Here is a 22,165-nt window from a genome sequence, read left to right on the forward strand (position 1 = left end):
GAGCTGGAGGGATTGGGGCAGGTCCAGGGCTAGGCTTGGGGGTATGAGGGGCTGCTGTGGGTGCTGAACGGGGGCTGGTGTGTGGTGTACGGGTGTAATTTAGGGGGGTGGGGGGGTGGTCGGTAGGGGAGGTTTGTGAAAGCGGTGTGAGGTGTGGGTGGGGTAGGTAGAGGGGGGTGCGAGGGGGGTAGGGAGGCGTTAGGGGTGTTGCGAGGGCCGAGGGGTGTGCGGGGGTGTGCGAGATGCGTGCTGGGGAGGCAGGGGCGATCCTCCTCGCCCATGATTGGCAGCGCGGCAATCTCCCCTCCCGGCTGGTGCTTTCCCTCCGGCCGCCGCTGAATTGGAGACGAGGAGGGGCTGGGAATGCAGAGCTGGCAGCGCGCACACACACGCTCTCTCTCTCACACACACACACCGGCATCCCGGAGCAGCCCCCCGCAGCCCGGCCGGTCCCCGCCGCCCGGCTCCCCTCCTGCCTCCGCCGCTTTAATTTTTTTTAAATTTTAATTTATTTTTTTTTCCCCCTCTCCTCCCATCTTTTGGGCGCTTCCCCGCCTCGCCCGCCCGGCGCCCTCCCCGCGGCGCGGCGGGCTGCCTCCGCGGGCGCGCAGCGCGGGGCCATGCCGGCGGGGCCGCCGCTGCTGCGGGGCGCCCTCCTTCTCCTCCTCCTGCTCTTCCTCGGCGCCCCGGCCCGGGGAGCTGTCTACACCAACCATTTCTTGGTGGAGCTGCACGGCGGGGGCCAGGCGGAGGCCGAGCGGGTGGCGGCGGAGCACGGCTTCGGCGGGGTGCGGAAGGTAAGCCCCCGCGCAGGCTCGGGGCGTTGGGGAGGTGCGGTGCCCTTCACGTTGGGCTGAGGGCATGCGGCGTTCTCCCGTGAGCATCCTGGCGGCGCGGGGGGGGGGGGGGGGGCGGCACGGTCCTGCCCGTGACTTACCTGGGGAGAAGGGACGGAGCGGGGCGCGTCCCGGCTGTCCCCGCGTTAATCCCCCCCCTTCCGAGGGGATTTTAGGAGTAGCGCTGCCAAGAGCCATTGCAAGTGCTCTTCAGCAGCGGCCCAGAAGGGTGATTTTCTTGGACTGGAAAGCAGAGGAGTTTCCCACATGGTAGCTCGGTGCCTTTTGACTTACTATGTAAACATCCTCCAATTGAGCTCCCATCCTGCGGGGTCGGGAGTCGGGGCTGGGCGCAGGAGCGGCTGGGGCCGCCCAGAGCTTCCTGTGTACGGCTGCAATTGAAACTGCTCGGAGCACTTAAAAAATAATTAAAGCTGCTTTTCCGTGGAGAAGCTTGCACACAATTTAAATAGAAGATTTCATAGGGGTTTTGACACTCAAGTTTGTGAGGCTGGTGGCTTCTTAATATCCCTGTTATTCTCATAGAGAAACAGGATGCCCGCAGGCTGAAGAAGCTGCTTAATACTAAGCATGATAAGCAATCTGTGTTTATCACTAATGAACGTAAGTTGGGAAACTTCAAGTGCCACTGGAGGTTGTTTCCTCTCCTGAGGTCCCAGGAAATCCGAGGTAGCCACAGTGGCAAGGGCTCTCTTGCCGGCTCCTGAGGAGCCTAGCTCCACTAGAAATCTCTCCCATTCAAACAATAATTAGACCTCTAAATATTTTCTGGTACAGTCAGACCTGTCGTGAAGACAGGGAGAGGCTAATAGAGTGCCCTGGTCAATACAATTCCTCGTAGACTTAATGCCCAGGCAGCACTCGGCTTGGAGGAGCGCAGAGGGAAAGCGAGCTGTGAGTGCTGCTGCTGCTTGTTTGGGTTTTTTTCTTTCCCCGGTAGTTATGCAATGAGAGCCTGATCCTACTTCCAAAGAAATGAATGAGAATGGCACCCTGAACTTGGGTAAGTGAAATGGATTAAGACCTTGATTAAAAAAAATAATAAAAATTAAAAAAGCGTATGAAGTGAGATTCCCTCCCTTGGGCTGCCTTGTCTCAACTCCAGTGGGAGCTCGTTAGAGAAATGAGGACAAGATCACTGTTTCTTTGACCACCGCCAACTCCTGCTGCTGATAAGATGCTTTTGTTTTGCGCTCGCAGCCTTGTCCTGATAGCGATAGAGCTGGGCTGCTGATGCCCTTGGGAAAGGATCCATTGTGGGGATTAGGTCTTGTTACATGAAACTTAGATATGGCTCTTTGGTCAACAGTTTTCTGCTTTTATTCCCTTCGTGTTTGCACTCCCTCCCTCCTATCCTGGGGATATCTGACTGATAAGGCCTTACGAGGAGGGAAGGGTACTTTTCTGCACAGCTGAATTTCTTGCTACTTTTGTTAGATGCTTTCAAATGATCCTGTGACCCACGTGGGGAAGAGACAGGGAGAGAGGGGATTTTGTAGGATGAAGAAAGGCAGCTTCTGGGCTGTTACAATCCTCTCCCCTCCACCGTGCCTCTCCCCAGGGTGCCTCGGGCACATTAGGAGCCATACAGATTCCTCATGGAAATCAATCTTGTAGCTCTTCTTGGCAGAGAGCTGGAGGGAAGTCCCTCGGGTGTGCGAGAGGAGAGTACCTGCTTTCCAGTACATGCCGCGGGGGGGCTGTTTCCCGTGGATGCGGGTGTCTCTAGGAATGAAGCCTAGCAGAGCTGTGGTGTGACGTGCGTGTGCTCGCAGGGTGAGGGGGCAGATGGTGGCAGTGGCTCCTGTACCGAGCACATGCTGTCCCAAGAGGTTTCTAGGTTACAGCATCCCAGTCCCTGAAAAGCTAGAAAGCCTCCCACCCCTCCTCCACAAATGCAAGAGGATATAGCACCCTACTATCGGCAAGGCAGTAATTTTAGGGAATAGGAAAAGTTCGTAGGGTTTGGCATTTAGCTGTCTGTGTTGGAGGATAATCCATGACAGGCTGATAGCAATCTCCGTTCTGCAGGGGAAATCTGTACGGGGCTTGGGTGGCGATAGTCAGCCGTTAATAAAAGCTTGTGCCATCTAGTCCAGTGTCTCTTCAGTATTGCTGAACTGAAGAGTCTCCTAATCTGTTTTGCTATCATCAGGCTTGTCTAGCATCTCTGCTTACAGTCTGCAGACTCAGCTTTCATGGCGATAACGACAGTGCAGAAAGTTGAACGTGGCCATGTGTGTGTATGGAAACGGAGCTGTTAGTGGTAAACTTGGGGGAAAGTACCATGTGTAGATATGCTGTCTAATGAAATATTCAAAAAATACCAGAAAAACCCCAAATTATACCACAAGGAGACGTGATCTTTGCGTAGTTCAACCATGCCATGCTGTCTGGATAATAGAATGAGTTGTTTACTTAAACCAAATTCAGTTACCTTTACCTATGTTGGAGAAGAGCCGTTGTCTGACAATAATCACCTTTATTTCAACGCAGGTACTTTCCCAGTAGGAGCACAAGGGCAGATTCAGCTTTTTTGTGTGTGTGGATTTAAGACATATACGAGAAGGATTTATTTTATGCATGCTATGTATCACAGACCTCTTTTAACATGACTTTTTGGGAGCTGATTTTTAAATTACATATTTTTAGTGCACATGGTCTTTTTCCTAATAACAAACAATCTCTGAGCAAGTGCATATTACATTTACTTAACAGCAGATTTCTGCAGAACTACAAGAGAAGGCATTGCCTTGAAGATTAATGTTATGAACTGTGCGATGTGCTTTCTAATTGATTCTTTGGCCATGCTTCCTACCATCATTCTGAAACCACTACAAGACTTCAGGTGGGCTAAAACGTATATTTTAAATTCAGTGCTTGATGAATTGATTAAGAAGGCCTTAGTACTTATGTAAACAGGTGCCTATGTTTAGATCTAGGATCCTAACATGAGGCAGAGTCTCAAAAACACTGCTCAATTTTTCTTTAACCTTCCCTGAATTAATCCTGAATACAGACCTCTTTGTAACTCTGATTGTGCTCTTTGATATTTTTTTTTTTTTTTAATGTTTGCAATTTTTCAATCCATTTGTACCTGCCAAAATGGATTCTATGTATTCCTGGTGAAACAGATACTGTGATAAAGCATATTCTTTTCTTAAAATGGTTAGCCTTACCATCTTCGAGCATTCAGGAGTCATGAGGATGCCCCCCTAATAGCTACACGTTAAATTCTGAGAACTGCAAAAGGAACAACTATTTTTTTTTTTCTCTTCGTTTTGTTTGCCCCCTGGCATGGTTGCCACCAGAATACATTTCTTAATGCAGGCTGAAAAAAGTCCTTTCTGACCTTGGCTTGCAATTCTTAATTCATTTCTAACAAGGGGAGTTGGAAGAAGCATTTGGAAAGTTCTCCGAATTGGAGATCCAAGTTGAGACATCTCTTTCTATTTCATCAACAACACTGAGACTGAGACAATCTACAAAATGCCGCTACAGCTAAATATTCCACTTCTGGTAGCATTGAGGTGAAGGGTTTTAAACAATTAGCATTCAGTGGCCTCAGATTTTAAAATAAGAACCAAACACGGATTTCAAAACATGAAGAATTTTATGTTCCCCAAAGCTGGTCTGGTTTTTTTCTTGATGTATCACCTGATTACCTCTCCCTCTAAATCTTGCAAAACCCAAGGTACCTCTCACAGCTGTGACTTTTCTGCTTCCCATTTTTGCTTAGGAGGCTGCTGGTTGAGGACTGAGCTTTCTGGAGTTGGCCAGGAATTTCTGGATGAAATGTTGGGAGCTTGGGGTTGTTTTACATTGCATAAGTATGGACTTATCAAAAGCAAAATCGAACAGATAAAGAAGCCAGATTTCTTGCTGCAGCAGCCCACTTCTGTATCTAGGCTGGGAGCCTGTGAGTTGGGAGTTGATGTGGTGTGGAAGGCAGACCAGGAAGCAGAATAATGGGTTCGCAGCTTTGGGAGCTCTTGCCGGGATCCCCTTCAGGGATTCGGAAAATTTCATCCTGGGGTCCACACACTAAAGCCCTGAAAATCCCTTCCTGTGTAGATCAGCCCCTAAATCTGGAGAAGTGTTTGCCTAGCTTGATATTTAAGGTGCCAGGGTATGTTTCTGCATGCCCAGAATGCACTGTGATGGACAGATGGGATTCTGTGCATGTAAAAAATGCTGGTTCCGGATGTGGGCCTGTATGTATGTGTGTTTATAGATATGTGTGTTTATATACATACATATGTTTCTTGTTCCTTTTCCCCTGATACCTATGCACGGAGCAAAGAAGAAGGGTGAATTCTTAGCCAGGCTCCTGGCTGTGACCCTGTGTGCGTATATATTAACTAGCCAATTTGTGCACATGTATGATGGTTCATGCTTTGCAGATAAACATGGCTGCGTTGCCTTCACATGTGCTGCTAACCCAAGCGCTCATGAAAGCGTTAGTTCTGGCTGGTTGAAGGCAGCACGGAGGGTGCAGACGTGCTCCAGTGTGGAAACAGATGCTGAAGCAATGGAGCATCCCATGCAAAGAGGAGGCAGAGAGCCCGGGTCTCCCCGCATGGGCCCACTGGAGTCCAAGGACTTGAAATCAAGCCTCAGACTGCAGTGTTGCCGTGTACTAATACGTGTTTAATAATTAATTAGTTTTGTAGTTTATGCTGGCCTAGAGGAAAGGATATTTGTTTGCAAAAGCAATCATTTATTATGGAAAAAGAAAAACCTCTTAGAAATGGAAGGTACAATGTAAATTTTTTTAAGAAACCAAGAGCTGTAATTTCCTAGATTTCATTGTTGCAATTTTGTATTACTAAGACAAGAAAAAGTAAATTCCATGCAAATGCTAATTGTGCAACTACTGAGATTTCAATAGGTCATCTCACCATAACAGCGAATGCTTCAGTTTCCAAGAGATAGTCTGAACCGATGTGTTTAAATTATGGGGAAGAAGCAATTAGCTAGCAGGAAAAGTTTGATCCTGCTGTGGGAAGGCACACTGCTGGGTGGTGATGGAGAGCTCCCTTTTCCAGAAAAGCCCTGGAAGAAAGTAATTGGGGAGACACAGAGAGAGCAGCCATCTGCGTTTGGAGGGACCCTTGTCAACTCCTTGCAGGTGGAGTCTAGGCGTATCACTGGGCACAGACTGGGAAGTCCCATTTGCTCCTATTTATACTTGAGAGAAATGTTAGTGGAATTAAATAAGAGTTTTGCTGTGCTAGGAGAGAGTTTGCCTCATGTGGAAATACTGTATTTCTTTCAAAATGATACTTTTTTGGGTTTTGTTTTTTTTTTTTTTATTTTGCATTCTGCCTTGGATGCAGAAACAGCCCCAGGAGCAAACACTATAACTGGCTAACTCAGAACAAAAAAAATCCCCTGTTACTTAAATGTACTTGCTTGTGCACGTGAAAGCTGTAAGGTATCAACAAGAAGAAGAATGTAAACCACAGACTCAAGTACATCCCTAACCCAGTTTCTGTAGAGCTCCTTCTCTATGAGAGACTCAAACCAACTGCTTGTTGGCAGTGAGTGTTCTGTTTGAGGTATAAAATAATTACCTTGTCAGATTTTCATAACATTTGTTATTTGAGTGTAAAACAAGAAGGTCAGACTCCCCTACTATAGATCCCTGCTGTAATTGCTCTATTACTGTTTTGAATACATGGTGTAGTTCTGTTTCTTGGCAAAACACGCACATTAAACCTTACCTTTACAGATAAGTTTTGTTCTGTTTGCTGAGCTACAGCTCCGTAAACACAAAGATACAAAAGTCTGGCTATTTATAAAGCTGCCTGCATTTATAATTTTGTTTATTCCATATTGCTTGAACTCATTGGCAAAATTGAACATGTGGTAGAGACCCAGGAAATGCTCTGCGAGTAATTCTTTTTTTCACTTGTTTTTTTGATGCTGCAGCCCAACTGGGGACGTGCAGTTATTTGTTTTCATTTAAATTATATTTAGTTTTGCCAGTGTCAAGGAGAAAAATAGAAAACATACGAAGAAGTGAACAGCATTGGCAGGATGCTGTGATCCCAGCACACCAGAACTGAACATGGTGTGTACTAGCCTATCTCCTGCAGTCTAGCCCCGAGTGCCTGGCTGATGAAAGGTTGTTGCAGTGTGGTATGAAGGCACCAGGGACAGCTTTCTGCTCCAAGAAGTAGCTCCAGGTCTGAGGGGCTTAAGCAGCTGAGGAGCATCAGTGCCCACAGTGTGGGTGCTTCGGGGTATAGCCTGCTCCTTCCCTCACCTTGCCAAAACTAGTGGAGCAGGAACAGCTCACCCAGGCTCCTTTCTGCCAGAGGCTGCCTGCACACCGCCAGACCAGACCGGAGCCAGCCTCCCTGGCCAACAGTTTTAGGATGGTGTGGCACCATGGAAACCAGAAGCAGCCCTGTGACTTGTTTTCGAGAGCCCCTGCTCTGGAGAGTACTTGTGAGGTGGGGGAACCACCGGCAGAGCAGCCACAAGTTCTTTGTTGACATTTTGCAGCAAGAAACAGCTTGTTGCCCTGTACTCTGTCTCCTAACCCTAGTGATGCTCCTTTTCCTACTCTTGTGAAATCCTTTCAAAGTATTGCATGTAGTGACTTCAGCTCCCCAGGTTATTTCTCTCCTTTGTATACCTCTGTGTAAAAGAATCATGATGGCGTGTGGAGATTTCTGTGCCATGCAAATGAGGTTCAGGATTTGCACCGGGAGAGACAGGATATAGGAAATATAGGACAGATATAGGAAACAGATCGCTGGCTTTGTTTCCTTCACTTCAAGTCTGCCAGTTCCTTAGCTATTTTGGACCTGTGCTATGGAATTTATAGTCAAAGGTGTTATTCTAATATCAGCACTAGATGAGCAAAGATCATTCGTATGGTATCACTGTCCTGCTGTCAGTCTGGGATCTCCTTCCTTCTGCCCAGATAGCTTTCTTGTAGATGACTTTCAGGCTATTTCTGGACTCTGCAACATATGGATATATTCATTGCCTGTATGTGTTTGAACGTCAGGATTCCATATGCTGTGGCTCTGTCTGGGTCCCTATTTGAAGCTCTCATTCATCTGAGTAGGTTTTCCATGTGTTGAGAGCAGTCTGAGAGCCATTTCTAAGAGCCAATATGGTTATCTGTTGCTATTACCTACACCAAAGTTGAATTTGTCCCTAGACCTGAGGTTGCAGAGCTGTGCAGCAAAAGGATAACTGTTTTTGTAACAGTACCCTGTCTTGAAGACTTGGTTTTTGGTATCAGGCCAGATGGACAGATCCTATTGCCGTGCTTACAACCAGACCCAGATGGTTTAGGTTACTGCGAATGAGGTAGAGCATTTTGTTTCTAGCTTGGGAGTTCAAATCCAGATTAAAACTCTAGACCAAAATAAATTGTCAATTCACTCCCAGCTCGAAGTTCTTCCATTTGAGAACCTGTGGCATCCTTGGCATTTGTTTATTAGCAGGCAAATGGTCCCAGAGACTGACTGTGCTGCTAGGCTTGGCTCCTTCAGAAGAAGCACTGAGGTGTGTTGTGGGGTGCTTGAATTTGTTATCTTTTAGAAGAACCAACCTTTGTGTGAAGGTGGAAGATAGCCTTCTATCCTTCTCACAAAATATGACAGGTGACAAAATGTAACACCCTACCAGCTCTTAGAAAACTTTTACTGCTGTAACTGTGCTGATGTAGTTAAAATGGGAAAACAAACCCAATTGCAGTGCTGTTACTATCAGTGTAGGAGTGCTAACATATTTAACTCATTCCATGTCAGAACAATATTAGCAGAAATTTAGTTTAAACTAGAGCTTTTACCAGTAAGACCATGTTGATTTAAAAAAAAAAAACAAACCAAAAGCAAACCAACAACAAAAAGGAAAAAAAAAGCAGACTTCCTGGAATAGTTGTACTGGTAATACTTTATAGTGTAGCTAAGGAGAAGTTTGCATGTGACCCTTTCCCTCATCCATCTATGGAATTATTCCAATTAAAATTAATCCATGCAACTCAAGTTTCAAATGCTTGTAATAAAGTACTTACAAAGTAGTTGCTGAAACATATATAGAATTTATTTGGTAGATAGTTTAAATTAGTAAGTCCTGAGAAATGTCCGTGCTCATGGAAAATTCTGTGAGCTGGAAATCAAGCCAAAATGCTAAAATGAGTGATAAATTCTGCCAGCTTGTATTAAAATATTATACCTGGGAAACCATCCTGTGCGGTTCCAGTCCATAGCATGGGTGGCTAGTTTCTGTGAGAGCTGTAGTAACAAACTCAGTGCTGTAGTTAATGGATCTAAAATTTACCTTTTTCCTGTAATACTATCCTAGTTGTCAGAAACCCTGTTCTTTTTTTCTTTTTCTTTCAACTTTTTCAAATAATTAAATGGGTCAGGTCTCTACAGGGTGCTGGCTGTATAGTGGCTATAAATATTGCAGTGAGCAGCCTAGAGCTTCCATCCATCACTGGCCTCTGGTGGGAGGAAGCCGAACTGCTCTACTATTTGTCAAAGACAGGATTTCTCTAAGTAACCTGAAGCAGTCTGGTGTGTTGCTCTTGTTGTAAATCAAGGCGAGCTCTACATTTAACTCTCGTAAGTTCATTGAAGAAGCTAACCCTATACTACTGAAATGGAGATTTAATTTCAGCTCAGCGGTCGTGGGCCATGCTTTGGGACAGAGAGTGCTGTCCCAGAGAGAGCTGAATTTGATGGTGTGTTGTGTGAAATTCTGCATGGCCACCCCACGCAGTTTATTGGCCAGCATGAAATCCAATTTGGTCATGGATTTATGACAGTAGCTCAAAAGTCTAACTCAGCTGAACGCCAGCTGTGTTCAGCAAGTAGCAGGAGCTTGGACCTAAAAAAGGAAATTATGAGCTAGCCCAGTCTTACCATTTATACACTGGGATTATAAACAAATAAATTAGGTAGTGATAGCTTTAGTTTACTCACTCAAGGAGTGAACTGGGACATAATGTTCTTTGTCATGTATTACCTACCTTCTCAAACAAAACTTCTGTGTAAATGTTACATTCTTAACTTCTTTGTCCACAGAAAGCAAATGGAAAGAGTGACCTCAGTGTTTACATCAAACCAGTCAGCAAGTGTGTCCCAGATACTCATGACTGAACTAGATTATTTGCTTACCTGATGAGTAAAACTTTAATAAGTCAGAGCAGCTTTCTCCTCGAGTATAGAACCAAACTATGAAAACCTGAAACCCAACAAATATATATTTAATTATTATTATTATTAAGTAGAGAAACTGGTACTGTTATTAGACGGATGTTGGTTACTAAACTAGAGCCAAACAGGTAAATCTCTTCCTTGTATGGGTAGTAAAAGAGGTGGGATATAGCTTCCCCTCTCCCGATGACAGAGGATCCTCCTTTCTGCATACTCATTCTTTATGAAACACAAGTGAAACAAAGGCGTGTGATTCTGAAGTCCACTCTATAGGTGAGCACTGTCTTTGTCACGTACTGTGCAACACCAAGTGCAGCAGAAGCTTCCGTTTAAGGCTTTTAGCTGCAGACAGGATACGGTGAATTAGCTATAACCATGACTGGTGGATTCCCATCGGTCCCACAGGGACCTTATGCTTCCTTGTGTCAATTAATTTTAGAACTGTAATTTAGCAATTTAGAAGTTACTCTGAACCAGTTGTAAAGTGGAACTGTCAATTCTGAATTTGGGTGAAGGAAGTATCAAAAATCAGAACTGGAACACGTTTGCAGGTTTGGAAAATCAGTTGTTAACATTGGTGGAATGATGGTTGTAGATCAGGACATCATCTGAAGTTTGGTCTTCACAGCATTTCCGTCTGTTAATTTTAAATTACCATTTAGACCCCAAAACTTCACAGGCAAATGTACTTTTCTTCTCTTAACTGTAAAACCATTCCATTTCTCCTACAATTTAGATATGGTTCAGAATAAAACCCAGACAGAACAGCAAGTGGATTTTTTTCCTCCTTCTTCTGATGGAGATTAAAACACTTAATTTCATTCTGTAAAATCCCTTTTTTCCGCTTCTAACTGAACATATTTTATTCACGTTAAATATATTGTACCTTGGTAGGGAAACCAGTATTCCAGGCTCTAAAGGCTGAAACATGCTGAGTGATTAATTAAAAACCTGCATTTGCCTTGCTTGACTGATGTAATAAAAGCAAGATAACATATCAGCACACATTGGATTGACCACAATTTCTGCCGGCAATAAACTTCTGTCATTTATTAATTGGTAGTAACAAACAGTAAAAAGACTTATTTCACAGCTGCCTGAAAGGTCAATGAGGTAGGTCCTGGGAGGAAGGGGAAGAGGTGGTGGTGCTATTTTCTTTCCTTTCTCATCATTATTGCTCACGTTGAGGCAAATTTGGGTCATCCTTTTTCTTCTGTCTAATATGGAGCTCTTGAACCCACTCAGAGCAGTTAGTCTCTGTTGTGAAGTGACGATCGTACCGTTGTGTACTGGAGCCGAGAGGAGCTCTCTCCAGTTCATGATGGCATAAGTAATGGCAGAATTTGCCTCTGACCTGGTCTTGTAATAGTGGGGATTAATGTCCGTGACTTTTCTCTTAGCAGGGTCAAGCAACTGTACAAAAATAAGGAAAACAGCAGTGTCCCAAAATTTCTCTTGGCTCCACTGAAAATATTTTTCTTAAAGCTTCCTTGCCCTGCTCTTATCAAGCCTACTATGTTAAGTTTAAAAAAAAAAAAAAAAAAGAAGCAACAGTGTGCCTCCCCCCCGTACTTTAATGTCACAGTTTTGTTTCTAATTGTTACCCATCAGCTTCTCTCCTGTTAAGCACTTATTTTTCTCCAGGAATTGACTGCTTCTCTGGGAACTGGAAGACTTGTTCAGTGTGGTCTAACAACAGAAACCTCCCTGTGAAGCACTTTCTGTCAATCGGCTATTGCTTAGCAGCCTAGCATTAAACAGACATGGAGAAAAAAGGAAAGAATAAAGGTTTTGAATAGAAAGAGAGCTGCAAATCTTCCTTAAGCATTGGTAGGGGCTAGCATCTTTGCATTAGTGCAATTCACCTTTTCTGTGCTTTCTTGAGTAGTTCTTGTCAGTAACCAACTAATTTTGGTCTGAGCTGCTTTCATAGCGCTACTTCATTAGAGCTTGAGTTCATGACGTTGCTTTTAGGCGCTGCATTAGCTGAGCACTTGCACACATCTTTATGTCCTACACACTTTGCTACATGGACGTAGATTTAAAATTAATGCTGAAGTGCTCTGCTGAAATGTCAGTGAGTAGCCACGTCTTGCCCCCTCTCCATCCTTGAGATAGAAGTACCAGTAATTTGTGGCTGGGGCACACTACATCTTAATGCTGTTTTAAAAATAGCAAACTTTATCTCATGGTTTTTATCTCAGTGTTTTTAGAGCTGATGTGACACCAGGTTCCTGTGTGACAATAGTAGTCAACCTGTTTGGTTACTTGCTTAAAAGGAGAGATGGGCTGTAGATCAGGAGTGAGGCAAAACGGCCTTTGTTAGCAGTGCTAATTACTGTCAGCGGTATTGATCCAGCTCAGTTAGAAATATACCATGGTCACTTAAATCTGCAGACTCTTAACTAAATCAAGCTATTTCTTATAATATGAGTTTTCCCTAAGGCAGATGTACTGATATGAAGAAGAGATTTCCATCATAGTAAATATTTTAATATGTTTAAATAATACAAATATTTGTTACTAAAGAGGTACCTAATTGCATACATATATATTATATATGTACATATACCCATTAATATATGTTTACAATGGCAGTTGGCATGTTATAGTTAGTTTTATAGCACAGTCTATAGTGCTGTACAAACATTAATTAAATGAATCATATCAATAAATAAAATAAGGAATCAAGTACTTAGTAGACTATGCTATTTTACATGCAAGGCAACTGAAACAAGAATATTACAGCTGTAATTGCCTGAGATTTTCCTAATATTAGGAGGCACTGGGGTTACCCAGCATCTCTGAAGAACAGACTCTCAGAGCATTTGCCAGGGCTAAGCTACAAGGAGTATTTAGGATACAGCTGAAACTCATGTCCTGTGAGTTTTAGTCCTGGCTCTGTCCTACAGCAGAGAGGGAGGGAGCAAATTAAATGGTCCTGGATAGAATGATCTTGGCGAGAAGCTTATTTGAAGTGTGAAAACTTTCACAGAGTGTTATCATCTTGGGAGATGCTTTGAAAACACAGAAGAACATTGAAAGAGTGGCAGGATACCCAGAGGAGCCCCATTGTTCCAAGCAGAAGACAGGCACTTAGAGCAAAAGTTTTGTTTGCCTTTGGTAATAAAATGTAGAACTGGCAAAAGCACTTTTGGCGTACCATCCTTTTTTTCCCCTGTATTCTTAAAGCATTGGCTGTCACAGGCTAAATGAACTACAGTTGATTAACTGAGTCAAGTACTGACCGGCTTTCTGGCTGTGATGTCATTTACACTGCACAGTTGAGAAGAAATTCCTTGAAGTCACTACTAACATGAGCAAGTTAGGAAGGTTAGGTCAAGGGGCAGGTGCCCCTAAAGAATGTCTGGAGTCTAATTTCTGTTTGGTTTTTTCTGTTTTTTTTTTTTGGGAGGGGGGTTGGTTTTGGTTTGGTTTTGGTTTTTGTGGTTTTCTTTTTTTTTTAACAAGATGAGTAAAATTCTCCCAAATTGTAGAAAAAATTCATTTTGTGCTGCTGATACCTGTTTTAAGAAAACGTAATTGATTCAACTTCTGATGGAATCGTATTTATTATTCTAAATGATGTGTATGTTTATCTGTTGTGTGTGTGGTTGTTATGGAGCCACGTAGCTGAATGATTGGAAGGGGTTGTCTCATTTTCCCAGTGGCCATTTGTTGCTGCTAAAAATGACAACACAACTGTTAGATGCTCACAGTGACTTTTCTGGGTGCTGAGCTCCAGGATTCCTCTTGGTGCCCAGGCCTTGGCTGAGGTGCTCTTCTTGCAGGATGCCCCACATCTATGTAAGAGGACATCATGATGATTGCTAAGCCTTCACTTCAGGCTGTCAGCCAAACAGTAACAATCACCTACTCCAGGTAATGACAATCTGGATTAATCCAGACAGTCCAATGCAAGTGCTAGTGTATAAGCAAGAACATTCTCTTCTCCAAATCTGGAAAGTATCCTGCTTTCAACAGTGCAACGTGGTAGAATTGATAATGGGTTTTATGGTTACTGGGGAGTAACGGATAAAACTCTATAAAATGCACAGATCCATTCACATAAACTAGAATAACTCTTTTAAAAGCCTCAAATGGCCTCTCCAATTCACTGATAAAACTATCAGCAAATCCACAGTCTTGTCGCTGATGACTTATGTGACTGTTACGTACTTGCAGGATGAAGCTCTTCAGTGACAAACTTAACAGCGATATAAATACACTAAAACGTTAAACCTGTATGATTCATTCAGTTGCAAATCAAATTCCAAATATTGCAAACTTGAAACCAAACCAATGGAGCAGTGTTTTGTAAGTGCTTGGAAGCACTATGTGTGATAATGTAAGAAAAAAACTGATGAGAAAATGAGAACTAGACATTTAACATCTGAATTGATCTACCTGAATGTGGACAGCTGTGCTCCTCTTCTAGTCTCTGGAGTGAAAGAGGTGCTTGTGGGGCTCAGCTCTGCTCGTTTTAACATGGCCACCTAAAATAGGTCAGATGAATCGTGCTCTGAAAGTGCCTCTATTTTTTTTTTTTTTGTTGCCATGAATTGTATGGGGAGCTGAGATGAATTCCACATGGACAGACTGGACATGTAAGTGTAATAGCGGTCCACAACTGGCTCCATTTCTTCCATTTACTTCCCTGTATTTACTAAACGCCTTATGTCCAGCTGTTGGGAAGACTGTTTAACCTTGTGGTTGCTGCATGCAAGAGGGACTAGACAAAAGGCTTTGCTTTATCCTTTTGGATAAAATAAAATCCAAAGGCATATATTCTGCAAAGTCTTCAGATATCACATTTGACTTTACACTGTTTCTAGAGGAAAAGACATTTCACTGTGGGGGTGAAGGAACCTTTCAGAAACCATTGGAAACTACTTCTGCTGGCTTGAGAAAGACTTAATAGAACTTTTTAAGCAAGGTTGCCATGTTCTTACAGGATAGCCAATATCCTAAATAACAATAACAGGTAGCCTTGTTACCATGAGTATTACAATATTTCCATTGATTTTGGGATCTCTCAATCAAGTAGTCACAATCCTTTCTTACTACCACCACCTGTTGCTGATTCCCTTAAGAGGTGGTTGGATATGTATGTGAAACAGCTGAAAACATACGTAAGTATCTAAGTCAGGCATTTCTGAATTATTTTGTAGGAGAAATGTTGTACTGTGTATTAATCAGTTGATTTCACAAGGATCATCTTCTGATGATGTTTTAATATGAGATTTCCATTTTGGGATGTTAAAGCTATGGCTAACACCTTCACCTGCTAGATTTGCCAAGATAAGCAGATGAGGCTTTGGTGGAGGCAGCTAAATAAGACCCAGGTGCAATGAGAAATGAGCCAGGAAGACTGTCATAACACTCAGACCTGGACCTGACAGTTCCAGATTTCAGGGCTGTTTGGAGCTTGTGCGGATCCTTCTGCTGAGCCTTCAGACTAATTATAGCACGCTAATGAGAAAGTGTGAAATCCTTGCCTGGGGCCATGGGGACACAGTGGACTGGATTTCATGTTGGGTAAGCTCTGGCACAGCTTTAGTCCTCTGTGCTATTTCACATTTCTCCACCAACGTTTGAATTAATCCTTTCTTGTTCATGCTTTGTTCTGTGTTATTTCGATGCCTGGGGCTACCTGTGTTTCTAGCTGGCTCTACTCTTACATGGCCCTCGTCGCTATAGTGAGTGAGCGCCTTTGACTTCAGACTTGGCTCCCATCTGTGTATTTAAAAGTAAAACAATTTCTAATGCTAATTGGGGTGAGGGAAAATGAGAGAAAGAGAGTTTAAAAATTCATATTGAATATTTATAAGCATCCTCAGTGCATTTGGTGAAACTGGGATGAAAAGGTTTCTAAAAGGTTTCTAATTTCTGCTGGGAGGCACTTTGTTGTACTTCAACTATAATGGCAACTGAAGGAGTGAGGCCTGTGGGACCCGTGAAGGCTCCAAATACATTTACTCGTGCCAGGTTTAGGTCATATTTTCCGTTGGTGTAATTACTGAGCAGTAATGGGATGAAAGAGCTCACCTGTGCAGATTTATGGCCCCTTTTAAAGTCAGGAGCTGTGCTTGGGCTCTGTGGGGGAGATGTTTTGTGTTATACTGTTTTTAAAAAAAAAAAAAAAAAAATCTTATTTTTTTTTTTTTATTTGGGGGATGGGCATTGTTTTTTTTCCTCAGAGCAGACAAAGGGTTTCTTTAGCACCAGTGTTTGTTTGAACCCTCGCATGCCTGGCCACATATTCATACTAAGGCAGGCAAGGAGCCCTGAGGAGGGTCTTTGTCAGCCTGGCTGGATGAGGGCTTCCTGTGAATCTTGTTCACCGACGGATCCATTTATGCTGATTTTGGTGACGACCAAAGAAGGCCGCCCTGGGGTAACTTGTTATAAATCACCCTTTGCTTGTATTTTTAAATGATTTTGCTCAAAAGAAAGTTGTTACGGACTGTTGTCTCCATTGGTAACTTGGGAGAGGAACCTTAACGATAGGTTCAAGTAAGCTGGTTTTAGAATATTACAGTATCAGGGAGAAATCATTGGAAATTATGCACAAAAGCTGGCAGTGTACTGTAGGGATGCTGCATTACGTGATACAGCATGAAAGGCGGCATGAGAAGACTGGGCAGAGATCAGTCCCATTAAAACAGGAGGGGGCAATCCAATCTGTTCTTAAGCTTTCTGTGGGCACCATAATTTGCTTGTGAGATCTATGTAGATAGAGCCCTGAAGCGAGTCAGTAAAGTTTAATGGTAAAGGTCAGCCTGGGAACCAAGGTTCGTCTTTATTTTTGTGTTGTATTTGTCACTTTTTAAAACGAGTGCCAGGCTGTGACTGCTGGACCTCTCACTGAGAGCCAGGTAAAGTACTGATGCCACTGGCAGCTTTATTCAACTTTGTAATGTATTTATTTATTTATTTTTAGCATTTATTGCTGCTTCCTAATACCTTTGCTACACATAGGCTCAGATGATGCTGATGCTTTTACAGTCGTTTTCAGTGTTAGCTCTGCCCAAGGTGGCCCCAGTGCTGCTATTTTAGAATGAGGAACAGTGTCTGAATTTAGTCTTTCTGTAGCTTCTTTTCTTTAAACCCCTGCACCACTTTGCAGCTGATATTTATGTCCTTTGCTCTCAGACAAGCAAAACTACATCTGGTGCTAATGTGTATATTGTCCAAGGCAAGACCAAAAAAGAGGGGCCGTTTGATTTTCTCTGTCAAGTAGACAAAATGGGATGGGAGCCATCAGCTCCGAGGGAGCCGTGTGTGCTGCCCCATCCTAGATCAGGTGTCTGTGAGGAACAGGCTACCTTATACCTGATTTTTCCTTCTTGGAGCAGATCAGTAGTAGAGGGCTCAGCAGTGGACTGTGTCTTTTTTTTTCCCCTCCTTCTCCCTTTTCGGTACCAGGGAATGACCGCCCAGAAGCAATGCCTGGCAGGGGAGAATTGTAGCTGCCTATTTACAGCCCTTCTTCCCAGGAGTGGCACCTAGGGCAGCACAGAGTAAATTTCTTGCTCTCTTTTCTTGCTGGGGAAGGATTGTAAGATGTAAGGAGGAGAGTGCAGAAAGGCTGGGAACCATGAATTTAACTTACTTATTTCTATTTCAATAATAATTACATCTGGACTTCTCTGGTGGAGCAGTAGTCTGAGAACAGCCAAGATACCTCAGGGTCAGACGTATTGGTGCAAAAACTGCACGATATGAAGTGTTTCCTGCTTCCTTTTATACTGAATGGTACATCCTAGCCATTTTGCTTTCTAGATAAGCCTCTTCCATTTAAAGAGTTTTTTCTTTCCTCCATTTAGTTGCACAATGAATTTTTAAAAGTTATTTTCTGGTCCACGTGCTTTTCAGGAAGGAGGTTAAACAGGATTTCATCTTTACTTTAGATAGTATTGTTAATAACCACAAGGAGGCTGCAAATCTGAAGAAAAGGAGGAGCCAGGTGGACATATAAGGTTTTGCTCTACTTGCTGTGTTGTATTTGTGATTCTGGTTTTGCTTGTATGTATTTTTCACCAGTAATTTTATACAAATATTGCAAGTAATGAAGTGCCTGTAGTTCCTGAGATTCTCCGAGTCCTACTTTGTATTGGACCATATTTATACATCAAGGCGATAGTGGACTCTTTTCTAGCTCTAAATAATCCTCCTCACTTGAATATTCAAGTGCTTTCCAGTAATTAGTTATCTTACATAATTGCTAATTTTTCTCTGAGGGCAGGAAGCTTTTCTTCTATCTTACAGAAAGAACGTGAGCCACCAGGCTGAGTGCATTATTCTTCCATGTTACATGCAGAGCCTGCTGCTGCTGAAATAGGAATTTTACTCAAATACGATTCCATTTACAACGAGAATATTACAGAGTAGCTACTGCTGGTGACACTTTGGAGTTTTTTATGTACAGGAGTCCTTCTGTTTTCATTTCACTTCATTACATGCACTGTTCATTTTGCTATTTGCTATTTTGCTCTAGCTCCAAATCAGAGTAGACCTCCTGGAGAAGCTAATAGTGGGAAAGTAAACCCTGCTGGGAGCTACCTGCGTCCTGCCGTTTGGTCGCTGCAGAGGAGTTACTGACGCAGTAGCAGGAGTTCATCAAAACCGGAGCACTTCAGTGGTTGCTTGTGGTATTCACAGATCTCAATGCAAAATCCTCATCAAAGCGTGCGACGTTTTAGGCCCTTTGCTGGCGTCTGACTTCTCCTGTGTGTGCATTCATTAATTTTAAGGATTAACTGAAGAGTTTAGATTCTTTCTGCAAATTACTTGGTTTCTGCTATTAATTATTCACAATCCGTGGTGTTTGATCATGTCTTATTTCAGGTATTGCGTCACTTAGCTGCCTTCCTGTCTGTTGCGCCCAGTTTCATTGAACGAGCGTGAAAACCATGCAAACTGTAAAATATCCGAGTTCCTCAAAGATTACTGGGCTATCTGTAGAAAGAGTGGAATAGTCTCAGTCAAACTTATTCATGTTTTTGTTCATAAATCTGGTCATTGTTGTACTAACTGTAATTGCTTTTGTTTATGGTCAGACTTGAATATACCGGCTTTAAAAGTTTGCTATATAATATATGGCTTCATTCTAAGTGGCACTAGAAACTAACCCTACACAGAAAATGAACAGTGAATACGTGTTATATATGTCCAGATATTGTCAAAATTGCTGAGAATCTTCCTTAATGGAAGAACATCAAGATCAACATTTGACTGGTATTGATTTGAATGGTTGATACTGAGATAAAAAGAAGGAAAATAGCCTGATTGCACTGAGAGAATTAGAGGGGTAATTGGACCACAGCTTGCAATGGATGGTGATGGTTAGCATGGCGAGATGGATTTCAAGCTGTTACTGATCTGGCTATTTAGATTCCCCCCCTCATATTTTTGAGTCATAGAGTAATATATCTGACATGGCGGAAGGGCCGTTTCCTGGACAGTCAGATCTATTGCCAAACTCTGGATTATGGAAATACCTTATTACCCAGTTGGTAAAGATGTCAGGTATAGGCTTTTTAAACATAAATCTGCTTTTTAAAAAACAACCTAAACCCAGACAGAATTTGAGCCTTAAGAGCTGCAGCTCTGAGGATGGATATGAAGCATAGGAGACTTCTGTGGCCACTGCCATGAGCTTTCATAGCCTCATTTCTCCTTCTGCCTCAGCTGTTGTGTTCTTCATGTGTGTATGGAGCTGATGCAAAATATTCTGAGTATTTGCCCAGAGGAGCTCTCCAGTCAGCCCTGCAAATCAGCTCCAAGGGACCATAATGATTTTGATGAAATCTCCTTAACCTTTTATACACACTTAAAAAGAGGTCTTTTTATCAGAACAGAATGCTTTGATTTTTTTTTAAAGTTACTTTGCATTTATGTATTATGTATCATACACCACATACAGTGGAATTTTAAAAGCGAAAATAAAATGCTTTGATTTAATTGATATTTAATGTTTCAATTAACATAAAAAAAGATTTGGGGGGGGGCGGGGGACCAACTCATTTTTGGAATGTGACCAAATTTTAAACTTTCAGAATTCACTGTGAATCTTCCATTCCCACACTGCTTCACATGTATGCCAAAATATATTTGCAGAACTGCACCAGATATAGTGATAGATTTAATGAAACAGGAGATAATTTCATAGATGGAAAATTACATTTGGGAACTGTATATACCTGTATACAGGAACAGAATCTGTTTTACGGCAGCAAGATTCAGCCCAGGTTTTCACAGTGAATATTCTGTCTAGACGTCAGTCTCAGTTTTTCAGTAAAGAACTTTGAACTCCTGCTAAGAGGTTTACGTTATCATGAAGTATAGATAATAAAAAGGAGAGGAACAGGGCTGTCATGGCTGTTCTGGAATATCTCTTTTAAGTAGTTATTTTACATGCAGGGTAGTCTAACCTTTGAAGTTGAAATGTTCACAGCATTAACATATAACTTCCCAACAAGAGTCCTTTTTCAACTTTTACAAAGAGAAGCTTAGTTTAAAAATACGCAGTTACTTGCTTAGATTTAAACGTTCAACCGTAATCTCCGTATTAAGTTGGAAAGGGGAAAAAGCTGTAGAATTTGAGATGCAAATGGAGCTTTCTAACTGACTGCTGGAAGTGGGATGCTGTTCTCCTAACACCATGTCTTCTAGCCTTCTCAAAGCTAAATGTCTACTAGCCTTCCAGTCACTCTCTGCCAATCCTGTGAAGACAGATGCATTTAATAACGGACATACATCTTCCTTCCCTGGCACCTGCCTTAGGTGGGGCTGGAAAGCCCTCAGGAGGTGTTTGCTTGTTGCCTAAATGTCTTAGACAGTAAAGCTGTACAAGACTGTTCCCACTCGGAGACTGTGAGCTGTCTGTTTTCCTAATATTCTTCGTATGTTCCATTTCCTGGTGTTCAGAAGAAATTCCAAATACCATATTTTTCTGAGAGTGGAAATCACTCTGCTTTCTGCCTTACTGCTTACAGCATCAGCTCGGGTGTGTTATAATGGCTCAGAAAAGCACTTGTGTAACGCCTTATTGCTGAAGGATGGTTTGTGGTAGTTTCAAATCATTTGCAGTTCATTTTGTTCTTTTATTCTGGCTTTTTCAGGAAATAGGAAATAATCCTGATGTGATTTGGGAAGCCCTTCAGAAATATGGGCGCTGTTGACCTTAAACATAAGGTGAAAATAGTACCAAGAGTATACAAGTGATGTTATGCGTTGTAAACCTGTAGCAAATAACTTTAATGCTGCTGGGCACACTTTTCAAAAGTAACTTAGAAGTGACATTCTGAAGAGTGATTTGGGCCCTTTGGCGTAACTCTTCACAAGTCTTGTTGTAGATTCCTGAGTTACTTCACAGGTAAAAGTTTTCCATGTCATCCTTATTAGAGGCCAATAGCTCCATGATGTTTTTTTTTTCTCTCTCTCTTCCTCAGCTCCCTTTTTTAGATACTGGATACTTCTTTTATCACAATGGCATTGCCAAGGCCAGGAGAAGACGCAGTCTTCAACACAAGCTTCATCTGGAAAAGGATTCCAGGGTAAGTGTTTTGTCATTATGTGCACCTATCACGTTTTCTTTGTGACACAGACTATTTTTTATGAGATCAGGGTGATGATCAAATCTGTGGTTATGGCTACATTTTTTTTCCCCATGCTTGTTTCAAGCTTGGTGACTGCTGTATGCATACACCTCCCAAGCAGCCTCAGCTTTTATTTTTATTTCACTACTACAAATACTCTTACATTCTCTGAGATGTATTCTCTCTCCGGTAAGACTCAGTGATGCCATAGTCTCCAGGACATCTCAGTGCACTCTGTCTCTGTACCGTGGGGAGGGGCCGTCTGGGGTACATCTCACAGTCGCCCCCCCCCACGTATCCTGCTAGTCCGTGGGTCATCCAGCCCAGAATACTTTGTGGTGTGAATGGTGGTATTTTCTCTGCAGTCACACTGGGACTTTTTCTCAGGGAATAGTGTACACACCAGATGCTAAGAGAGTGTATGCTGTCAAACTTCAGTATTTCTTTTAGAGGCTCTTGCTTGCGTTCTGCAAATGGTGCGCTCGGTTTTCAGAAGCATAAACCCCTCAGACAGCAG

The 22,165-nt window shown here is 42.6% G+C and overlaps 1 protein-coding gene across 1 annotated transcript in view; it reads left to right on the top strand.

Annotated features, from left to right (window-relative positions):
• The first annotated feature begins 620 nt into the window (after window positions 1-620).
• Window positions 621-22,165, top strand: part of PCSK2 (proprotein convertase subtilisin/kexin type 2) — a 106,208-nt gene continuing 84,663 nt past the window's right edge. The window contains exons 1-2 of the mRNA XM_050893409.1: window positions 621-797; window positions 21,502-21,606. Of these exons, the coding sequence (XP_050749366.1) occupies window positions 621-797; window positions 21,502-21,606 (282 nt within the window). The remainder of the gene's footprint in view (window positions 798-21,501; window positions 21,607-22,165) is intronic.

This window comes from Gymnogyps californianus, chromosome 3, assembly GCF_018139145.2.
Source record: "Gymnogyps californianus isolate 813 chromosome 3, ASM1813914v2, whole genome shotgun sequence".
NCBI classification, from domain to species: domain Eukaryota; kingdom Metazoa; phylum Chordata; class Aves; order Accipitriformes; family Cathartidae; genus Gymnogyps; species Gymnogyps californianus.